This window comes from Ptychodera flava, chromosome 15 (genome assembly GCF_041260155.1).
Source record: "Ptychodera flava strain L36383 chromosome 15, AS_Pfla_20210202, whole genome shotgun sequence".
NCBI classification, from domain to species: Eukaryota; Metazoa; Hemichordata; class Enteropneusta; family Ptychoderidae; genus Ptychodera; species Ptychodera flava.
Window position 1 is genome coordinate 35,149,471 of NC_091942.1, and position 17,213 is coordinate 35,166,683.

A 17,213-nucleotide genomic window follows, 5' to 3' on the forward strand; every position below is an offset into this window, starting at 1 on the left:
GAACCGGTAAAAGAACTATTGGTAGTGAACAGCCTGACGACAACCTGTTTTGACACTGTCACATTCATTCATGATGTGCAGTTTAATTTCTAACACTTTCAGACTGACCAGAACAAATATTATATCTACACTTGTTTTCTGCTTGTAGCCTAACTAGAACTGTTCATTGTACATACCTTGTGTGCAATACTTCAGCAAATCACGGTCCCATTAGAGGGACCATGAGCAAGTGTTCGTTGTCTGGCAGGACAGATTGCCAAAGACACCACTTAGACATATGATGTAATGTGCAGTATTTCTAGGCTCTTTACCATAGACATATAATCGGCCAGAAGACAGCATAATATGATATGATGGTAAGTTTATGATATTACACAATATAATCATGCAATAAGGGTTATACAAATGTACAAAATTACATCAACAGACATCTCCAAATAGTTTCAATACTTTTGGCAGTTAGACATTGCAAGCAATAAGTGTACTTTATCATGTCTGTTGTGAAAATGCTAAAATAAGTGATATCCTACGTGTCTGACAGGTGTACATGTACATGTGTGTGTAAGACAGTGATGATATGCTTAGTAGTGTGTATAAGACTCTTCAGTTGTCACATAGGACATAAAAAGGTATAAACCAGTCTTGTGACATATTCATTTCATGTTGTATATTTCTTGTAACTATACAACAATGGTTTCAATACTTTTGGCACTTTGGCAGTTAGACACTGCAAGCATTAAGTGTGTTCTTGGTTTATCATGTCGGTTGGCAGATTGCTAAAATAAGTGATATCATATTGGTACATGTCTGGCAGGAGTATGCATGTGTGAAAGAGTGATATGTTAGATAGTATACATACGGTACAGGTAGGATTCTTGACAGAAGTACATGTGTGTGAGAGGATGATGATATGCTAGTGTCAATAGGATTCTGCTTAAGAGTTTTTTTCTATGGAGAGGCACTTTTGACTTTACATAAATAACAGAGTCATTTGTATGTTTACAGTAAAGTGAAACTCTTGAAGCTTTTATTTATACTTTGCTGAAGTTTTTGTTCATACTTTTAAAAATCAAGTGAAGAAACTGCCTTGCAAATTGTTTCATCAGAAAACAAAATTGTTCCATATAAACTTTACCAATATTGGACGTTTGACATAATCACCATATGCAGAGTAGAAATGCCCTATTTTATTTCCGGATAGAAGCACAAGCTTTGAAAGATATGGAGAAATTTTCCTTTTCAAAAAATCCTGCACTGTATGTTAATTCTAATATTCATAATTTTTTAATGTTCCTTACAGACACACTTTACTCAGCATGTCTATGGCAATAGCGCTGGAACTTCATGACACGTGTAAATTCACACAAGTTTATATTATCCAGATGCACGTCCCGTCATGCGTCCGCATCCTCATATGGCACAGATTGTTTCAATGCCATGGTACTTGAGTAGGGATGAAATTTGAAGTAGGCATTGTATGTGTTGCTAACTGTGGTTGTCCACTAGTGTATGGTACACCAGTGGTAGCATATGTTGGCGGAAAGGTGACAGCATTCTGTCCTGGTATGGATGGAAGTCCGTGGTTTTCTGTTTGACTGTCACTATGGTAGTTACTGACCGTGGATCCATAGTAATCTGAAGGTAAAAGATTATAATTTGGAGTTGTAGGAACTGAAGGCTGAGGCAGTGGTTGTGCTGTACTTCTTTGATTTGGTTGTAGTTGTTCAGACACAATTGGTACAGTTTGATGGATGTTGTCATTTCTATTTGTATACACTGGTCTGACAGGCGTCTCTGACATAGCACAACGAGAGTCAACAGTCGTTACTTCGGTGCTCAGCATGCGTTGTGTAGGTGCAACCTGCACTGTTGAGCTAGTCTGCTGAGTGTCACATACCGTGTCTGTGACATTCACAGATACTGAACTTGAAAATGGATTGGAAACACCAGATATTAGTACATCACTGCTTGCTTGCTGGTTGTTCCTACTGTCACTTTCAGGAACTCTTTCAGAATTTCCCGTCCATTATTGTACTTTTGTTGAAGCAAAGTGTCAGCTGCAGTGATGTTTTCATCAGTACGGCAAGATTCCTCGCTAGGCGCAGTATCATGAGTCTCCTGTGTGCCTGACTTGTCCACTGGACGAGTTCGGAATATCCGTTGTCTGGGAGGTTTGTCTCTCTCTTTGTAGCCAGTCACAGGAGAACTGTCAAAGGTCAGTTCCATCTGGCGTTTGATTTCAGGCATGTTCTCTTTAGTGAATCCATGTGACTTCTTGAAATGAAACTGCAACAGTTGTTTGGTGGATGTTGCTGTATCACACAATGAACACTTGTATGGTCTGACACCACTGTGGGTTAACAGATGAACTTTGAGACTGTGGGAGTCAAAGAATCCTTTACTACACTTGTCACACACAAATGGAAATTCTCCCTTATGAGCCTTCAAGTGCTTGTCAAGGTACTTCTTTGATGAGAACTTCTTACAGCAGTATTCACATTCAAGGTTAAAATTACCTGAAATGGAAGTGAAAAGAGATTGCTAAATGATATCTTTTTATCAACAATGCCACACAGGTGATCAAATATTTTGAAGTTTTAAAAGGCTGCAAAGAAATTACATGTTCATCACAATTGCCTGCAAACAGGAACAAATACTCCCAAAATATAATTGATTCTAATTTCATTGAGCAGATTTTTACAAAGCATGCTGCAAAATCAAGTACAAATACTTCAGTTATTCTGGATGTTTAATCAGCAATCTTGTCCTTGTTGTTACATCCCATAGTGAATATATTTGTTGGAAATAACAATTAGTATTGGTTTCTATCCTTCGATATTTACTTGCAAAACTACACGTAGGCACTCCGTGTCAAGACACTTTTTTGGAAAAGTCACATATTTGTAAGAAAATAATTAAATTCTTGCTCGATGTATCCATTCTCTTGCCAATAAATCTAAGGAACGATATCTCTTTTCAGGGCAATGTTTGATGGATATCTATTAAATATTACAGAGTAAAGAGTCTTCAGTTATCCAAATATTTAAGCATTTATTGGCCTTGAATGATAAAGTTGACTCAGTAGTCTCACAACAAACAAATCTGATTTAAAAATTTATACCAAAATTAGTGTAACTTGTGATATTACTGTAATTTCAATTATATTATTCTATGTGCCGTGAGACTTATTTTTTTATATATTCACTAAAAAATGTCACACGGTATTTGTGTAAACATATAAAAGACACTGTGGACAACATGAAAAGCTGACATTGTGTTATCAACAACAATGAAAACATAGCAACCTTTTAAGTGTTCAGTTTCTGATTTACTGGGAAATTTCAACATTTTTGCTTGACACATTCATGATTAACAATTAAGACTGGTGGTAAATACACTAATCAGAGTGAGATTTAATTTACCTTAATACATTCCTTGTCAACCCTAAGCTTATTGTAAGTAACATGAAAAATTTCCTGGCATGAAAGAAAAATCTTATTCATCTGTGGTATGTCACATTGATTTCAATGGTACCGGTACAGTAATATTGATTGGTAGTATTGATTAGATTGATTTACCATCAATAAACTTGGCAAGACTTGAAGTTTACAGTAGTATGCACCTCAAAAGTTGAAAACTTAAACTTTTGCTCACAATATCCTTCATGAAACTTTCAACCGTTCTCTTACCAAATCAAGAATAAAATTCAGATGTCACTATGCAAAGCTTGGCACTGATATTTGAAATTCAAAATGGCCACCATTCCGAAGGAAAAATCTAAGAATGTGAAATTTTTCTTTCTCCAAATGCTTTAAAATGAGCCCCCACAAGTGGTAGACCGGAAAAGTATTGGAAAAAATTTGAGAGTCCCGGAGGTGCATTCTACCTTAGACCATTTCAGATGTCTGAATGGTACATGGTTTTGAAAGTGCTCTTCACTTTGAAAAAAGTATGCCATCCTGGGTTGACCTTGTAAAATATGATGAGATTTGTCAGAAATTACGATACTGGTATAGATGACAGATTGCAGGATGCAAAGAAGAGTGATGATATGCTGGTTTCTATAGGTTTTTCACTCAATAACTAGATCTATGGTATGAATGCACATCTATACACCCAAGCACAAAGTAGGTGTCTAGCTTAGTCTGGTTACTGCAATATTAGAGACAAGTAATCAAGACAACAGAGTTTATGATGAGCTATATCTTTGATAGAAAACCATACTTACGGTCATGAACACATTCCACATGTCTTCTGAGATGAGCTCTACATTTGAACATTCTACCACACTGTTCACAAGGATATTTCTTGGCTTTTTCCTCTGGCAAATGCACCTTCCGTTTGTGTTCCTTCAGGTAGGATCTGCTATGGACAGCCTAATTGCAATATATCAAGATAATCCATGGAGTAGATGAAATGTAGCTGTCATGTGTGCTGATGCACAATATGGCAAGATAAGAAATTACTTTGGGAATAATTAACTACACTGTGGAGTAACTATCTATGGTTGATTAGTAAGCTAATGAAGCATTGGTAATAATTAGGCCCTGATGTAACATTAAATATTTTATTGGCTGAAACAAGCAACATACACTTTTTTTATGATGCAGAGCATCACCTGCAAAAAAGTCAGCAAGATTTGTTCAAAACTTTATGCCAATTCCTTGTAGCTTGTTGGAAAGGGACTTTGAAATTCCTAAAATCCCAGTATGAGACAAGAAAATACACATGTATTTACCACATAGACTGATAGTCCTACTTAACAATAGCTCTAATGATCGTGAGAAACTAAAGTATGCCGATTAATTTCAAAATATGATTAGTTGCAACGGGGTCACACTACAAATTAAGATAGTAAAATTGTCTACTGTGAAATTATAACCAATGAAGCATTATAACCAAACACAGACTGGGGCAAATGATAGTTATATTGATTTTTTTCAGGTCAAGAACAACTTGTTACATTCAGTATCCAAACAGGTCATCCTAACAATACAAATCAAGTGAAACTAGACTATTTTATTGGCTAGATAGCAAATATCCCATTGGTATGACCAATACAACAACATAATAAATGAAGAGAGTAGATCAAGGATGAACATGATGTCAATTGATCTTGCTCTTACTAGTGTGCCATTGAAAACATTGTGAAGAAATTTCAGACAACCTGTGTAATATACCACACAATCAGAATCACATCACTGAAACTTTGTGCTTGAATATGATACACTACCGGTATACTGTTGAATGGAACATAACATAGGGGTGGCATTGGATACCTTTATTGGCCAAATTTTGCACTTGGAAGAGAGTTGGAAATCTTTGTGCTTGATCTTTGAAAATGTTTTGGACGTTAAAGAATTAGGATCAATAATATTTGGTCAGTATCCTCTGCACCTAAGCTAATTTGCACTCCAACATCCTAACGAATCCCATTTAATCTTTCTTATAGTTTGCATTGGTCTTTCCCTGAGAAAAGTCTGAAGTCATTGTGGGGTCAAATCTATGGCTTAACTCAATGCAAAACGATGAATCTGAGCAATCATCTTCATTTTTTTCTTCAATTGGTGACCAATTGCAATTTCTAAACAATGCAATATTGTCTTAGATCAAATAATTTGGGGCAGTTACCTAAATTGACATTTTTAAATAAAACATCAGTTTTAAGCTATATCACCTTGAACAGACTAATTGTGAATAATCCAAACACACAATGGTAAACAGCTTTTTCAAGGACGATATGAAGTGAGAGTGAAATATCCTGATGGACACACTGACTGTCTACATTGTGACAAACACATTGCTGCTTTGTTGAACACTGATTATTTTATACAAATTGTTATATTTTATACAATATTGTATATTTGCATTTAACAAAAAGTGTGAGAATAGTACGTACCTTTCCACACAAATCACACTGCCAGGCTGCCCTTGTACCATGTTGGTCCTGCATGTGGTTTGTTAGTTTCTTTCTTCCATATACAGCTTCCTTACACATATAACAGGTATATTTGTCAGTTTTCAAGCCATATGGATGAAACGCTGTGATGTGTCTGTGTGTATACAGTGGTGAACTGAACTGTAGTTGGCACTTGTCACATTCTGAAATAAAAAGAACATGATCATACACCTACATATGTAATCTATGGAGTTTCACTGTGCAGTAAGTTTCAGTATTAGTGGACCCTGAGTCCAATAACATTGACATGAAGTCTAATAACTGAAGAACTGAATGTGTATTGGATGCTAACTGACCTTTGACCTTAAAGTTTTATGTAGTCACTGAGAAAACGAGACATTTCACAATCCTTTTTTCAAAAAAAAACCGGTCTCGCCATTACTAGGTTATGCAGTGAACAAAGATCACTGAACTACAATCTCTTCATATGTACTGCACTTGATTTTTCATTTTGTACATTAACTGACACGCTGGAGGCATTTCTAGACTTTGTGCAATTGAGTGATGCAGTGTTCATCGAATTCTGAAAACATTTTACCCTCTACTTTTCTTGTAAAATTTGACTTGAAAAGATTCACAGAATACCAGGGTTTATGCCCTTGTGAACCATACGCTTCAGTGTTGTCCTCAACTCAGACAATACCTTTGCTATACAATGTCCTCAGACATACCGGTAAATCCAGGTATATTTTGTGAATAAAGTTACATTATTGCTTTCTCTTACCACTCTCATTATTTTTTTATGATGGGTGTTCTCTGCCAGCATTTCTATTTTTAAATCATATTGTATTTTGGCATTAAAAAGCTGTCTTTCCGGCACAGATGTTTTCTGGATGTGTGTAATTGTTCAGCCTTTTCACTAGTTTGTTATGTTAACATTATTTAAAGTATTAGATGCCATGGAAAGTGGGATACATAGTGACGATATTAGTTTGATGGACTGTAACAACTGGAAGTTACCTGTTGACAGAATCATGTTATGACAAGCAGAACTGACCTGCTAGGGCAATGGTGGTCCCCATTTTTAACAGTCATGAAAAAATGTCCTACACATACCCCCTTCTGATTTGCATTTTTGGACTAGACTCTGTGACCTAGCATACTTGTAATGCATGGAACCTTGTGAAAATGACGGTACCATATCATGACTGCAGTTTTCATCACCATGAAGAATAAAGTCAACAATGACTATGTACACAGACAATAGAATGAATCTCTCTTTCAATTTTGCTTAATCATTCATGTCGTGAGACCCGCATAAAATATGCAGAATAAGCAGGTCGTTTTTTTTAAAATAGAAACATTCATGACAAGATGCTGCACAGCTGGATTTCTCATCAATTTAATACAAAACAAACATCAAATTGACAGCTGAAATGATCTTTAATTGCCTTGAGGCATGGCCATTTTTAATTATTTTGTGTTGTTGACTGTTGAGATCACAGCAAAATCCTTCCACTGTAGTGCATATTCATTTATTTTTATAGGTCATCATATTTGTACTATGGAAGTTACTATCATTGGCTAAGTATATTTTTTACTATGGTTCACTATTTTGTGTTGTTGAAATCACAATTCAAAGTTTTTGTTGATTCTAACTGTTAGAAATCTTTCCATCACAGCATACACTGTATTTAAAATCAGAACAATGGACCCTTGATAGGCATTGATAAGCATGCAAGGCAAGTTTTGCAGTGTATATATACTTCTGGCAAACAACGCACAAAAGTTCAATCTTATCTTTTGGGGTACATCAGTTCAGCACAAAAAAGGGCGACCTATTTAGATATGTTTCGACTTAGGGCATATAACCGTTACCCCTACTGAGTGGCATTTTTTATGAAAAATCTAAAAGTTCTTTTCTTGTATTATCATGATTTCTATACTCTATAAACCTTTCAGAAAATACAAATCAATTTAACTTTTTTCTTTAAATATGTCAACAAGTCAAAATTGAACTGTATTAAGTCCACTTTGGATGACATTAATAAAAACTTCACAAAACCAATCTGAAGACATATCAAATTATTTAATGTAAGTTACTAAGTATCCTGTAACCATGCAAAATTCACAATGTTCAAATGCACATATCATGAAAAGTTGATAACTGATTTTGATCTTTTTTGTTTCATTTCTTTCATCTTCATAAATTTACATAAGATAAAAATTCTTAGCTATCATACTGATGAAGTTTTAACTGAACTCCCTACTGTTACTTAGTGTTAGCAACTTCTTATGTTTTTGGTAAATGACCTATACTTAATGTTTCACCAAATGGCAAAAAATTGATCAAAAATGTCTGAAACTTTTGGGTCTTCGTATGAAACTTAATATGCTAACTCTGTCTACTCCAAGGACAACTATTCTGAAAAATTTTATCATTTGAAAAAACTATTTGGTATAATGATTAGGCAGGAGTGAATACTTACCAATTCTCATTGTTGCTTTCTCTGGATCATTAGGTAGATATTGCAGTTTACAGTAAGGATGTGAAAACCAAAACAGAAGCTCAGAACCAGGTTTAATGTGTCTGATAGTCACAAAGAATATAGTATTCTGTGGTGGAAAATGGAAACAAACAGGCCATCATTACAGGGTGGCACTGAAACAACTTTGAATTGGGACATTTGTATTAAACCTTGTTTTGTTTCATATTTCAAAGACTTTGTCAAGTTGTTGATATGGTTGTTCCAGTGCCAAATTTTCCTTGAAGACAGCAATGCCACCATCCTATGATATCAATACATGTTGATATACATGTACTTTTGAAATAAATATCATTCATCTCTGACTATGTCGATTAGACCTGACAATGCAAAATATTGTTCATAGATAGAATTTCCTAAGACCAAAATGATGAAGCTATCAGTTGAATAAGCATGTGGCGACAAGTCTTTCAATTTTCTAAAAACTTTGAGAAATTGTTTACGCATGATAATAGACCTCATGTGGTATGGACCATTTGTTAAAAATCCAAAAAACAACCAATCAAAGCAAACTAAACCTTTTACTTTCTATCGGTATTGGCCTATATTGTCAAGTTTTCTCTGTGAGAATACTGTAGGTTATATAAACAGGCTTGTGTGACAACTAGCAGAGGCAAGGATATCATCTGGTGACTGACAAGTATAGTTCCTCAGTTATAAGGTCATCTCTATGATAAACATGTGTAAGTTACCTTTTACAAAACTAAATGCCTATCTCTCGAGGTCACAGTTGTACATACACACCAATCTTTCCTGAACATAAAATTGTTGCTTTCATATCTATCAATGCTTTCAAGGCAGTCTGTACTCAATATCATATGGTTACAATGCCACTGTCATACAACTAGAATCGCCTTTCACAATACTTCCTATGAAACACTACCTTGTACAGATTTATATCAGGCTATTTATCTACCAATAAATAGACTCTGACCACAACATGAGTGTACAGCTGTTATTTGATGTTAGATCTTCATTGTGTTCACACAGGGCCCATTGAAATGCTTCTGAAATGTCTCAGGCCAGTCTCTCAGACCAAATACTGGCATAAAATTTGTGAGTCGACATGCCCTAGTGGTCGTGAAGCATTCTAGATTTGAGATACTCGTAGTTTTAAACAGCTAGCAACAGACAAAGTGGTACCAGGAGAATCTGGATGCCTTTTTTTCGAGGAACTGTCTCAAAACTAAAGACAAGCTGCAACAACATGTATCATGCATGCCATTTTGCAATGCTATGCTTGACCATATACACATTTTGAACTGGAGAGGGTGCATTAAGCCGGCTAAAACACCTCAACAATGACTTAACTTTCTATGCGTGGACACACGTGAACTCAAATTACTAATCCTCTATGTTTGCAAGTATCTCCAAAACATTTCCAGTTTTATCTATTGTGAACATGGTACTTGATGGAAAAAAGAGGAATACATGGTACTACTTAAAATTTGGGGCTCAGGAATTAACACAGGCATTGAAAATATGTGATAACCATTAACTAATAATTTGACCAATTGAACAGATTATCTGATAACGTAAGCCACAGCCAATGGCAGCGACCAGACTAGCTAACCTCGGCTTCATTTTAATCAACTTAAGAAGATATGTTATCAATGTGTATGCCCTATTTTTAGAGGTAAAATCCCCAATTTGTGCCTTCTTTCTCCCTCTGTTAAGTGATATTCTCTTGATATTTTGAGCTGGCAATAACTCATGCTGATTTGTTTACATGGATTCTATGGATGGTTGATATTCAAAACTTCATTGAGAAACGATTCCATGAAAATTTGATGGATGAAACCACAACAGTGGATTGTTTTACCTATAGTAAGGGTGAAACCTTGAAGTTTCAAAATATAACTTACTTTTTCTATGAAACATATCAAACCACACTCACATCAAGAGATGCTCACTTGGATATATTACCAACAGGGTGACTGAAGTAGAACTTTCTCTGCCATGAAAATTTTGAATGCATTTTTGTTTTGATACCAGAACTACAGAGCTATCTCCAGGTGTGTGTACTCTGGGAATCTAAAATGACACCTTCAGATTGGAAACCAATTATGATCAACTTATCAAAACTGTGATATGAATAGGAACAAACTTATTACACAGTAATTTTGGACTTTTCATAAATATACCCATGAAATGACCATCACATACCAAAGGACTTTGTTATATTCTTTACAGTATTACATGTATTTAAGATGAAATTTTATCTTATAGAGTGTTGGAATTTTAAAAACAGCCAACTATTTCAGCAAAACTAGCTATCAGTAAATAACTTAACACTTTCTGATACTTACATAACATGTATGATAATATTGACACACAATTGCAATTTCCGAGACTATGAATAGTACGATAGCTGATTTTAAGAAGCCAACATTGAGAGACCACACAGTAAGTAACTTACTCCTGGCAAAATTTGAAACACTACACTGAACACTAAAAAAAGCACAAGAATAGTAGCTAATGAAAGTACAGGAATAGCAGGAAAATATTATTTTATGGATCACTTATACACATACAAGTGACCTCTGCATTCAGACATTCAAATGTTGATATTAAACACATCATAAATGGAATAGGAGCTTACCTTAACAAGTCTTACTTCAATGTTCTGCATTGCCAATTTTGGTGCTGGGTTCATGTAACGTAACCAGGATGCAGAGCCTTCATTTGAAACATCTATGTACTGTGATACTTTGCAATCATCAAAGAGCTAAATCAAGCAAAGGATAATACAAAAACATCACATCAATCTGTCAAAAGCTATCACTTTACAGGCTTGAGTTTCATGAGTAGAAATTTCAGATGATTCCTATATTTATTACAAGAATAAAATTACCAAAGAAGAAATTTTGCCAAGATTTTGCACCACAGTACAAAACAATATATCATTACATCTGCTTTCCCAGTCTATATTACCAATAGATGTACAAATGGAAGGACAAATACAAGGACAGTACCTATTATAAACAAAGAGATATTCCATGTTAGTACCAAATATTCTTTCATTATTAATCTATGAAGACAAGCCTTTAATCCACAGGTACTTGGTTAACACTGGTGCTTCTGATGAGAGTTTAATATACAATTGACTGCAAATACCCATTAATGAGCAACTTTACTCCTTTCTTGAACAACTACCCTGGCTTTCACAATAACAACATCTTTGTGCAAAGATAACATTTTTGAAGTATGTTGATTCAGTTTGTGCACAGAAAATACTGATGAGTATTCTTGTTCAGGGCAGGAGGCTGGTACTAGGCAAATGTTTAAGTTCAAAACTCAAGTTATCAGGGTTCCATTTGGTATATGATAGCAGACGCATTACAAGACAACAGAGACATTGCATACAAACCAAATTTTTACTTTCCTTAACCTAAGAAATCACATTGATTTAATATAAAATGATGACTGTCTGATCTGATGATCTTTTAAAAAGGGACAACACCAATATTTTTTGAGCTATTATCATGAATTGTTTTGACATGAAAAGTAGTTTGTGCGTTCTTTGACTTCTTGAAACATGCTGAAATACTGGCCAACTGTGCACAACCTAAATTCTTCTTACAGCCTGACAAAGTTAAAGATTCAGTGAAACAATTACGGTCCGTACTAAAAAATCAAGTTAGTGTACAACTGTCAGTATGCATGGCTAAACATATACTGTTAGCGTTACACAAAAAGTTTGGACCTCATGCAAGCGTATGAAATCTTAATTAGCGATGCCTTTCATGTAGATAAGGATAGCAGCCTTTTCTTTTGTTTTGTCAATGTTTATTTTTCATAGGAAAGCAAGTCGCAATAGCAAACTCCATTTTGTTTGCATTTGGCAAAGGGACAATTTTTTACTTTTATGCAGTTATGTACCATCGTCACTCTGTACACTGAGTGACGTATATGCAAGCATTACATGTGTTATTGATATCACAAAAAAAGTAAAAACAGACGACTTTGTCCGTTTAAAGGAACACAATCATCACTGATAAACCTGTTTCAATAATTTTCATGAGACACAATGTAGCAAAGTCAGAATTCCTCATGTCAAGAAAGTAGACATAATTTACAATGTTTTACTGCACAGCAGTCTGGTAGTGAATCAGTCCTGCAGATTGAGCAAAGACCTAACATTATTCCAAATAAACAACCTAAGGCATTGATTTATCATTACTTACAGGCCAAAGGAATCTTGGATTCATCTCCTTTGTAACATCTTCAGGCAGGAATGTTGGGCCAGCCATGGGTTCAAATACAGTATTAGCTTTAATGTAAACTTTGCTGAACACTCCAAGTTCACCCCCACAAGCCTCAGACTGGCCAACGAGGAGTTGCTGCAAGGTATGAAACAAAACATGTTACCTCAGTCCAAGAAATCTAACTATCATTTTGCCCCGATTGCACCTCCTCAGTTCACTTTGTGAATGTAAAAATCAAAGTAAGATGATGTTAGAGGGAGAAAATCACAAACCATGTTTTCAACTGGTGCCTTTCAACAACTTCCATTTTCTTGAACATGGGTGTTATCTAGGATGATGGCAAGAGCCCCTTCTAAAATTCACAAACATATAACATTATCAGCTATTACATTGCTCCGAAGTCCTGATTCTTTTGTATATTGAACTTCCTGACCACACATCAATCAATACCAAGCTTCACCATATTACTATGTTGCACTCATTTTGAGGTCATCAGTAGGCATGGTAATACTTTGAGCCTGAAGAATACTCTGTTATGCCAATCTTTTCAACAACTATATGCCAACAATTTCAATATGTCACCACTCAGTCACTCATAAATGATAAGTCACTAGCACCATCATCACAGCAGAGTTTTGTACATGTAATTACACACTGAATCATAATCTTCAATAATCAAGCCTTCTTAAAAATCATGCTTTATTGCGGAAGAAGTTTGTGATACTTTTTTCACTTTGAGCAAAGAATGTACCGATATTTAAATTAAAAATGTGTTTCAACATATAACCAAAAGATCTCGCATAGCTAATGAGTAATAGTTGCCTTACTGTGGCCTCATTGTATCTCTATAGACTTCATGTGAAATATTAATCAATAACTAACAATTACAAAGCGGACATTTTACTATCTTAGCATGAGAAGTAACCTACCCATGGAAGACTTGATAGAGCTCTTGATCCTGTCATCATTTCAGATATCAGAGTATCTCGTACCAATGTGTATTTTAAATTTGCACCATAAAGTTTCTTCATTTCATTATATATCTGCAGAGAGGTTAGCGGATCTATAAAAGAATTTCAAGAAAAAAATTACCTTTGATTTTAAAATGACAGTTTGTATAGAACCTCCCACAAAATTAATGCCATTTTACCAATGCATGACAATGTAAACATCCCTAAATATAAGTAAACAAACCTTGGAACAATGGTTTGACCGTGGGTGGAGGGGCTGTAGTTTGACATTTGCCGGAGGACTTATTCACTGGGTCAGTGATTTAAGACTTGCCATCCTACAAACGGCATACTTGATTATGAGAATTTCAATTTCCACCATTACAAAAGTAGAAGGATGTAGCATATTTCACAATAAAGCACTTTTTAAAAAAAGAAATGCCTCATTTCCAATATATATCAGAAACAGCAAAAGTCCAATGAACTTTGAAAGTAGTGCATAACACTTGAGCAGCTGTATACAACTTAGTAGTAAATCAGTTATCACACATGTGTTTGATAATTTATCTGTTGAATAAATGTCAACCTATCCAACTAAGAAGCCTGCTTCCTCTTACACTGTTACAGAGATAATGCCTTTGAACATTTCCTGTCAGTTCGGGAAAATCTAGAAATTTCTTTGATTTAGTAACAAGTATCTTGAGTTGAAACATGGTCCCATTTAGGAACTGTGGTTGAAAGGAACAATGGAGTCAGAAGGACCTAATCATGGTTATATACAATGGTTTACTAGTCTAGTGGATATGGCCTCATTGCAATCCTACTCACAATTGTTCTTTTTTAAATTGTTGCCTACTTATCAGCTTCTCCATTTATTAAATATTGAAACTCTAATGATCAATGTTAACTCATTTGTTTACAGTTGGACATTAGTATTTCTAACTACTGCTTTTAAGTTTTTTACATTGATTGGACTTTTTTGTCATAAAATTTGTTGGAAAGAGACAAGAAGATGACTATTGGACTTAGGTAGAAGCAGTTTGTCTTTACAGTTTGCAATACTGTACAAAAAAACAAGACTAAATTGATCACAATATTTTACTAAAGTAGTTTCATTTTTCACTCAGTAGAACACTACAGTGATTTTTTAAACAAATTTTGTAGTTAAGCTTTAAAGTAGAATAAGATTCAGGTGATTTCTATGTAATCATATTACAGGCTACATTGACCCTTGAACTACCCTCCAGTTCAAGCATATTTTTTTGAAGTTTGTTTCAACGTCAGTATGTTGTTTCATTAAAAAGTTCATCCATTTTCAGGAATATATGAAATGAAATCTAGTTATAATTTTGAAAAAATTGTTGACTCGAGTACCTGTCTGGTTGTTTTCTGCATTGTTTTGGTCTCTTTCTGATGCATCAATGTCATTTTGCTGCATATGTTGTTGTATTACACTTGTTTGTTTGTTGAGAAAAGTTCCAATATTGTCAAGTTGTTCATCATTCAGGCCATTATGACTGATTTGGTCTGGACACAGCAGATTGCTATCTCCACTTGTTTTCCTCTTCTTCATTGCCTCAACAACCTTATCAAGATTTAATCTTTTCTTCTGTCGCACTCTGGTTGCAATTGTGTCATCTTTTGTGGAGGCACTAACGCTCACTTCTTCTTCTTCTTCTTCTTCTTCTTCTTCTTCTATCTCTGACAACTCCCCGTCTTCAATAGGAGTCGGCTCAGTTTCCATAGCAACTGCCTCTTCTCCATCACCACCGCGGCCGCATGCTGCTGAAGTTGCATTTCTTCTCTTCTGCCAACGTATCTGACTTAGGCGTATGGCCCGCAATGATTTCTTGCTTCTTCTTCCCATGATTTGGATAGGTCCGACTGAATAGGTGAAATACTACAGAAAATATGCGGAAAAAAGTCTGAATGAATTTTATAGCAATCGCACCGAAAAACAACTGACATCCGGCCATCGGTTTCGCATCAATTTTGCAAATTGCAGACGGCCAGCTCGTGAACTCGGGGAATCAGCTTGACAAATTAGCTACGTGATACTTAAAACATCGTACGGCAAATAATCATCTCGTGCAATATACATTGTTATCTCAAATGCAAATTTACAAGATTACCTGCTAATTTTCTCCAAAAATCTGCAACGCGTCGTCCGATAAATATTGTTTTACCTCAAGTTTACTGGAGAAAAGAAAACAAATGAACGGCTCAGTTTCAAAAGTAACTACGCAAGCGCGGAGACAGGCTTTCTGGGATAGGTCATTGCAAGCAACAAACAACACACACACAGTCGAGTCACGATGAACACAAGAATGACGAACGTACAGCTGATGGCAGTCATCGTAACACGGTGAATTTTTCACACTCGCACGACTCTTAAAAAGATCGTCAGCCTTTTGCCAATGCCAAAGACGTTGTTATCCTAGGAGTTCGTGTGGAATGCCTATCAGGTAGAGATTTACACTGTCAGAGCCAGTACTGCAAGGTTTCGCGACGACACCAGAGCAGTTTGGTCCTCGGCGCGACTCAACCAAGTTCCTGCACTGTTGTGTGTGAACACAATGATGGACATGGGTGCCACTAAACCTTATGATTACATGTTGAAGTTCATCGTGGTTGGGGACAGCGATGTAGGAAAGGGAGAGATATTGAGTGGTCTTGAAGACGGATCTGCCGATTCCCCGTACGGCCATTACACAAACGGTGAGAAAAATTAGTTTTTCAACCACTGCGTGTTGCTCAGCATAGGCAACACAATGCACAAGTGTAACGAGGGTTTCTGCCACTGAGCAAATGCATGTATGGTAATGCGAAATTGGCTTCCGCGATTTTTGTTATTCGGGTACTTTGTTCTTGAGTTCATGAATGTGAAAAAAGTTTCTTGTCTAGGTTGCCGGTTTCAAACGAAAACCATGAATATTTCGAGTGAAGTGGTTCTGTGATATTTATATGATTGACATTTGCAGAAAGCGCATCGATCGTCAATGATTCACCTTGCCCCGAATTATAAAGTGTCGTAGAACCAGCTTATAATTTGCTGTGAAGGATTCGATGATCGATAATTTAAGGGGAAAACAGTGCATGTTATATGTGAGTGCAGTCAGCCATAGCTATTATGCACGTAGCTTGGAAAACGAGACATTTGATGTTTGCTTAGGAATAAATAGCACACACAAAGGAAAGTGAACCCAGCACGCTGGTATGGAAAACACCAGCTTGCACACATTATACATGATTGCATTGAAAGGTGTTTATAGTGACGTTGTTTCAAAGTAGGCTACATACATGATTTAAGTACATTCTCATCAAGTGTCAAACGGTTTCCATTACCGATGTAAATCTCCAAAAAAAGGAGTTCCACTTCAATACTTGTATTTTCATTGCGTGTCATTAACTTCCATTTTTTCACAACATTTGCACACAGCATTTATTGATCAAATATAGCTTATAATGTGCGTCACCTATAGGTAAATGATATGTCCTCCACAGTGGTCATCAATTTCATGACCCCATTGCCTTTAGTGTGTATTGTGTTTCAGCTGAGACAGACTCACAGTCTAAAGCGAAGTTATGAAAAATGTACATGCATGAAACA

The 17,213-nt window shown here is 35.7% G+C and overlaps 2 protein-coding genes across 3 annotated transcripts in view; one reads left to right on the forward strand and one right to left on the reverse strand.

Moving 5' to 3' along the window:
* Positions 1 to 115: 115 nt before the first annotated feature.
* On the reverse strand, positions 116 to 15,869 carry LOC139152003 (PR domain zinc finger protein 4-like). Of its 2 annotated transcripts, none has more exons than XM_070725081.1 (9): positions 15,736 to 15,869; positions 14,978 to 15,503; positions 13,583 to 13,716; positions 12,633 to 12,788; positions 11,048 to 11,173; positions 8,389 to 8,515; positions 5,900 to 6,102; positions 4,229 to 4,376; positions 116 to 2,516 (listed from the first exon to the last, which is right to left on the reverse strand). In XM_070725081.1, exons 2-9 carry the CDS (start codon positions 15,468 to 15,470, stop codon positions 1,954 to 1,956), a joined length of 1,950 nt encoding a protein of 649 aa, XP_070581182.1. In that variant the 5' UTR covers positions 15,471 to 15,503; positions 15,736 to 15,869; the 3' UTR covers positions 116 to 1,953. The 2 variants fall into 2 exon arrangements, with proteins under 2 accessions (XP_070581182.1, XP_070581183.1); XM_070725082.1 differs by having other exon boundaries at positions 14,978 to 15,487; positions 15,736 to 15,800.
* Positions 15,865 to 17,213, forward strand: part of LOC139152004 (ras-related protein Rab-40C-like) — a 31,418-nt gene continuing 30,069 nt past the window's right edge. Inside the window, exon 1 of the mRNA XM_070725083.1 lies at positions 15,865 to 16,321. Coding sequence (XP_070581184.1) covers positions 16,180 to 16,321 — 142 coding nt within the window. The 5' untranslated portion in view covers positions 15,865 to 16,179. The remainder of the gene's footprint in view (positions 16,322 to 17,213) is intronic.